At 37.9% G+C, this 6402-nt stretch overlaps 1 protein-coding gene across 1 annotated transcript; it reads right to left on the bottom strand.

Moving 5' to 3' along the window:
• Nucleotides 1–2087: 2087 nt before the first annotated feature.
• Nucleotides 2088–5894, bottom strand: LOC141648100 (large ribosomal subunit protein uL2mz, N-terminal part). The gene is made up of 3 exons (XM_074456564.1): nt 5635–5894; nt 4615–5395; nt 2088–2370 (listed from the first exon to the last, which is right to left on the bottom strand). The coding sequence occupies exons 1-2, from the start codon at nt 5699–5701 to the stop codon at nt 4629–4631; spliced, it is 834 nt and encodes a 277-aa protein (XP_074312665.1). The 5' UTR covers nt 5702–5894; the 3' UTR covers nt 2088–2370; nt 4615–4628.
• Nucleotides 5895–6402: the final 508 nt, after the last annotated feature.

The raw sequence follows: 6402 nt of genomic DNA on the forward strand, positions 1-6402 counted from the left end.
AAGCTGCTTTAAAATACTCTATAAGAGATCATAATGGTAAAGTCGTGTTGTTAGGAGCAAAAATTGTGGGTCTAATAGTATTCTTGTTGCGGAAGCCCTCGCCTTAAAAGAAGGTATTCTAGCAGCTAAATACTTAGGAATCTCAAAGATAATGATGGAAGGTGATAACTTATGTGTTATCAACTCAATTCGCAGTACTTGGCAAATTCCTTGGGAAATTTCTAGTATAATCAAAGATGTGAAATTAGATCTTCATTCATTCGATGAAGTGGTAATTAAACATTGCTTCCATGAATCCAATAAGGTTGCTGACTTTATGGTTTCTATTGGACATTCATGTCCAACTCTTTCGAGGTGGTTTGAAAGTCGGTGGTTTCAACTTACCTCTCTCATTCGAAAGGATGAAATAGGTTGGTTCCTAGCACACTGAAAGTACTGCGTTCCATATTCCTAGCTAACAAGCAGTGTCGGAAATCGAATTTTGAAGGAACGGAATTCAACTAATTCTATATGCACATACTTAGGTGTGTCTATGTACTTACCTTAATAAATCACCAAGAAAGACAATAAAATGGAATACAAAAGGAGTAAGTAAATACCCGCAACTAAGCAACAAATAGAAATAGCTGCATAAGGCGATGCCCGCTGGAGGTTCTTGGCAACAAAAGTCAGCAACAACGATATGTAATTATCTGCTAAATCCAAAAAGCTGATGGTGATGAGCACGATATAGGAGAGCGCTGACGTGATGGTGATGGCAATGACGATAGCGTTAAGCGGCACATAGATGAAAAGGGTAAAGTAAAAGATCAGATTTTTAGAATTAAAAAACCGTAATGGCATCAGCGTAAATGCTGACGTCATGTAAGGGCACAAGACTCTCAAAATAGTGTCACACCCCTATCCTCTTTTATTATAAGATATAAGATTTAAGATATACGATATAAGATTATAAGATTATAAGATATAAGATAAGATAAGATATAAGATACTCCCTCCTATTCTATATATTCTTCCCTATTTCCGTATTCGGTTATTCGGGTTTTCTTCCCTATTTCCTTTTCTGGGTTGATTTGTGTGGTCCAAATTCAATGGTAGGTGAGGTAGTGTGTTTTGTGTGGTCCAAATTTAATTTCTTATTTCTTGTGGTAAAAGAAAAGGGGAAGAATATATAGAATAGGAGGGAGTATAATATAAGATATAAGATGAAGAATGAAAATCTTCAGCTAAAATTTGTGGAATTACCATGGTTAAGGGAGGATCAACACCTGTTAAGGTACATAATAATATAATATGATCACCAACACATAGACTCATTACTCCCTTAAAACATCACAGCTTTGGCTAGATGGGTAAGATGGCTACGTCATGCTCGCAATAATAATTTTCCTTCCCAAGTAGAGCAAACCATGGGAACAACTTCTTCAGCCACCCTAATCATTCATAAATCTTCTTTCCTGACCGCTCTAAAAAATACCAGCTAAATTTCTTCAAATAACACTCTGATAGAAATATAAAAGGATTAAACAAAGGCATAATTCCGCTCCCATATTCACCTTTTACCACGGAACTACACTTAACAAATGATTTTTTTTTTTTTGTGTGTGTGTATGTTTACCGTGGAAAGAGCAATTATAGGAGTGGCATTAGGCCTTCCCAACATATAATACTCCGTAGCTACAAAAACTGTGCAGTACATGAAATCTAAGCAAACGAAGTGCCAAGTAATAAGATCATCAAGATGACGCAAGTCACCTAAAGTAAAACAATTGACCTGTAGAGTACCTTCTTCGGCCTCTCAAACCTCAGTGTGAAATACAAATACACAATTTTTCTCAAAATCATCAAGATAACGTACTAGAATCGAATGCACACTTGAGTAAGCAGGAGTACGCTATTGACTATATATTCTTATGGTCGAGTTTACCATAACTCCCTTCTATTGCCCAGTTAGGTTATGACAAATACAGCTTGGATTATTGAGTTACTCCATCTCATACTACAGAGCAGGGGCATCAAACAAAATCGACATATTTTAAACAAGAACAATGGAGGCAAGAGATAACTGGCTGATAGCTGATAGCTCATTCACAGTAACCAAATTATTCGATTATCGAGACTAAATATGCAACCAGTGAGACATGTCAAGCCTCAAACCAAGTTCAGCAAAGACACTAGTACCTCAAAATAAATATAAAATGTTTCTCGAATCCACTACATAATTAAATTGGCTCTTCTAATGATCCAAACCTTTCAAAGTACAGCGTCTGTGGCTGTTGCTGAAAGTGTCGTTGAAGTCAGGCCTCGGCATCTAGTTCTTCTTTTCAGTCACTTCAGAGATCTCCTAACATGCTGGATTATCTTCTACACCTGTAAGAAGACACAGAGAGAGATTTTCAGTGAAATCAATGAAGAAACTTATGCAGAAGCTGCAGCATGACAGGAAAAAGAATGTATTTGGAAGAGTTGGAAGTTGGAACTAGTGGCGGACTCGGGAACTGTACTACTGGAGACAAATACTGATGCTTGCCTTAGTTAGGGCCTTAAGGACCAAACATTAAGGGCGTGTTTGGATACCATTTTAGGAGGGAAAGGGAGGGGAGGGAAAATGAATTATGGTTGTTTGGATAACAAAAATGATGAGACTTGAGAGGGAGATGGAAGGAGAGGAAGGAGGGAGATGGTAGAATGGATAGAGGATGTTGATGCAATAAGAGTAAAAAGAAATTCTTTCCAAATCTTGCCAATATGGAAAGATTTTAGTTTGGTTTAAATGAGGGAAATTAAATCCTCCCATTTTCCTCCCCTTTCATTTCCCTCTTTCCATATATTGTAACCAAATAAAGGAAATTGAACCCCTCTCTTTCCCTCCCCTCCCTTTCTCTCCAATTCTCTCAATCCAAACACACCCTAAGGAAAACAAGATGAATTAAAAAAAATCCGAGCTAAATGCTTCCTGTAGGATTCAAACCCAGGACATTCATGAAAAAGAACCAAGTAAACCACCACTGAGCAATGTTACTTCGAGATTGGGTGACTACATATCCAAGTGTGTGACTTGACATGGCTCAATTTTTAGACACAAGGACTCAACAACAGACAGGTGCATGCACAACTTTTTTATATGAAAAATTACATACAAATTTGAAATATTTAAAGAATTTGAATGTGAAACAGAAAAATATTAGATTATATTATATAAGGCTTAGGATCGGTAAATTTCATACAAAATGCATCACAAACACCCTCTTCCTTTAGTTTAGACGTGTGGTGCGCCTGTTATGGCTCTTCTAGGTAAAGTGTCTAATATTAATCACGTGTGCGTCACAAAAACTCCTGTCTATAACGTGTCCAAGGTTACGCCTATGCTTTTATACTAGTTAAGTTATATTAATATATCCAGTGTAGCTGCTGCTGCTGTTATGATTTGTTCGAATGACAGTCTCTGAATCTCATCAAGATATATGATGATTCATGATGCTTCTTCTTCCTTTTCATGGATTTTTAATGCAAAGTAAAGTTAAATAAAATTAGGTTAAGTGGACCCAAAGTTGTTGCCTTTTCGATCTCATCTGTCCTGTATGCAGTAAGTGTATCAATTAAGATGAAGGACATTAAAATCTAAGCTCTGGGTTGTGGTAAATTTGTGTATGTTCTTCAGGGTGGTGTTTCCATTTATTTATTGAACTAAGTACACGCACACGACACATGGTTTTCTAAGCTATGCATTTTTCTATTGAATACACTTTCTGCAGGAAGCTGTCAACTTTAACAAAAATGACAGCACCAGCACACACTTTGTGTTGCCTTCATCATTCCAGCATCTAAGGCAGGGGAATTTTCTTCCATTCTTTATTTTATTCATCTTTTTATTACTCCTTATACTCCATATCTTTTTATGGCGTCCACACCGGCACAAGCATTGAAATGAAGAGTCAACGTAGCGGAGCCACTAAGGCAAGATCCTTTTTATCCTTGAGTGTGGTGTCCTCTACACCTGCCTTATTGCCCCTTTATTTTATCTTTAGAGAGAATGCGAAAAGTGGTGAAAATTATAGAGTTACAGACCCTAAACCACATACACGACTATCGGCTACAATGTGACGCAACTCAATGAAAAAACATTTAGTTTTTCTTTGGGTGGGAAAGGGGAACGCTCGCTTAAGAACAATGGTGGTTCCTGATGATAGAACTATAATGACATAGCTAAATTGACAACTTTGTGAATAAGGAACATCACAAAAGAATTTTTTCAAGGAATATAATATCAGCAGAGTGACAAAAAGAAACATCCTCGCAATACTAAAGCAAGTACATATGAAGACACTAAAGGGGCAGCCCGGTGCACGATGGCGTCCACGCTAGGCGAGGGTCCGAGGAAGGGTCCCACCACAAGGGTGTAATTGGGGCAAGCCTTCCCTTGCCATTTTGGCAAGAGGCCGCTCCAAGGACTTGAACCCGAGACCTCACAGTCACAAAGCAACACCTTAACCGGTGCGCCAAGGCTCCCCTTCTATGTATGAAGACACTAAAGCAGAAAATTAATGGAAGCCGAATCATAGTCACAAACAAGCCATAACTTAGTTAAGACACGTAAATATGGATGACACTTACAAAATTGCAGAATTTCAGTTGCTAGTAGAACGTTTGGGCAAAGCACAGTTCATCACCATCTTCCCTGGTTCCATATCATTACTGGCTAAAATATAGGTCAAAGCAGCGCGATCAACCATTTCTGCCTTCTTCTTTGAAGATTTTCCAGCTGCCTTGGTCTCTCTGTTATAAGCAGCTTGGGCAAGCCCTAAGGGTTCTTCCTTGACGAAGCTTGACCAAGGCACGGCTGCTTTATTCTTCAGCCTATGATCCCAAATAACACTATCCTTGTTCCACCTCTGGACATCAGAAAGACAGAACGTGTTCTCTCCTTGAACACTTTTTTCCACCCGTTGTGGAACAAACACAGCTGGCCTCGCCCCAGAAACTGCTATTCTTGGCAGTTTAGACGATGAAAAATTCTTTGCCCTTTGAGAGCCAAAAGCGGAAACAAACACATCCTTGACACTATTCAATTTACTCCCCTCCTTATGTAAAGGGTTAGCAGCCCTAATCCCGGAAGCAAGGCAGGCTAATGGGAAATGACCGGCTACAGTGGCTGAGATAGGGTCAATGGTGTTTTGAGGGGTAACAAAGCCTTTTTCGCCGTCTCTTGGATTCTTGGGTTGTACACCCTCAATCCATCTAACTAAAGCAACCCTAGAAGAGCGATTAGGATCATATTCTATACGCTCTACGATACCCATCGCCGAAGTGTTTCTCTTCAGATCAATTTTTCTCTGGAGGCGCTTCGCCCCGCCCCCTCGGTGGAAAATGGTAATACGCCCCGCAGAATTACGACCTTGGATTGATTAATCAAAGTACCCAAAATCAAATTCAAACTAACAGCACTAATTATAATCAGTTAACAATCCGTCTCATTGTAGACGGACAATATCCGTCTAAAGCTGTATAAAGCATTGCGCACCCGGTGAATTAGATAAAAGGGTATCAATTTAGGAACCCTAATTGATAAATTAATCATAAAAAGTACAAAATTGAAATTAAATCAATGAAAACAAATCTGGAAAAAGAAATTACCAGCAGTGGATCCTCCATTAGAAACTAACAACTTCTTCAAGGGCTTTGCTACACTGTTCCACTTCATCGTTAATTCGCTAAAGCAGTAACAAAGAAGACGATAGAAGGTTTGTGAAAATGAAAGGAAAAAACAATTTTTCAATATAAGTAATATTTTATTTTTGGCTTAGTTTTTAGTAAAATGATTCGGTTCGGTTAACCGGTTTCTAAACTCGCCAACCTTAATCGATCCGTTTCCATGTCAAATTTTGGTTTATTTTGAACACCACTAACCTTTGTAAATTTATGAAGTTTGTTTGTAGTGTCCGCTTATTTTGCGAGATGACTGCAGATGGAAACTCTAGCTTGGTTAAGTGTTTCATAAAGGACTAGTTGGAAAGCCCGTGCGATGCACGGGTCTCTAATTAGGATTATCTTTAACAATGTATATGTTGAATGTTCCAAAAATTTATTGAATAACATATTGTAAACGTTGGTTTACATTGTCATGTTTGGTAGCAGAAGTCAACTAAACTAAATATAAAAAAAAATCCAAATATGTTAAAAATTGGAACGCACAAAATTTCTGGTTGATTTAGTTGATTACTGCTGAATCTTCAGTCCCTGTAATGTAAAAGTTACTCTCTTTGTTATTAATTATATCAGTTGTAGAACATCCAAATAAACAATTGTATTATTCAATTATGTATTTATTATTGTAGGCACCATCAGTTTTTAGCTAACATAAAACGGTATTGCCAAATGTGGTTTAATTCTACCAAAATAAAC

The sequence above is a fragment of the Silene latifolia genome, chromosome 3 (genome assembly GCF_048544455.1).
Source record: "Silene latifolia isolate original U9 population chromosome 3, ASM4854445v1, whole genome shotgun sequence".
NCBI lineage: Eukaryota > Viridiplantae > Streptophyta > Magnoliopsida > Caryophyllales > Caryophyllaceae > Silene > Silene latifolia.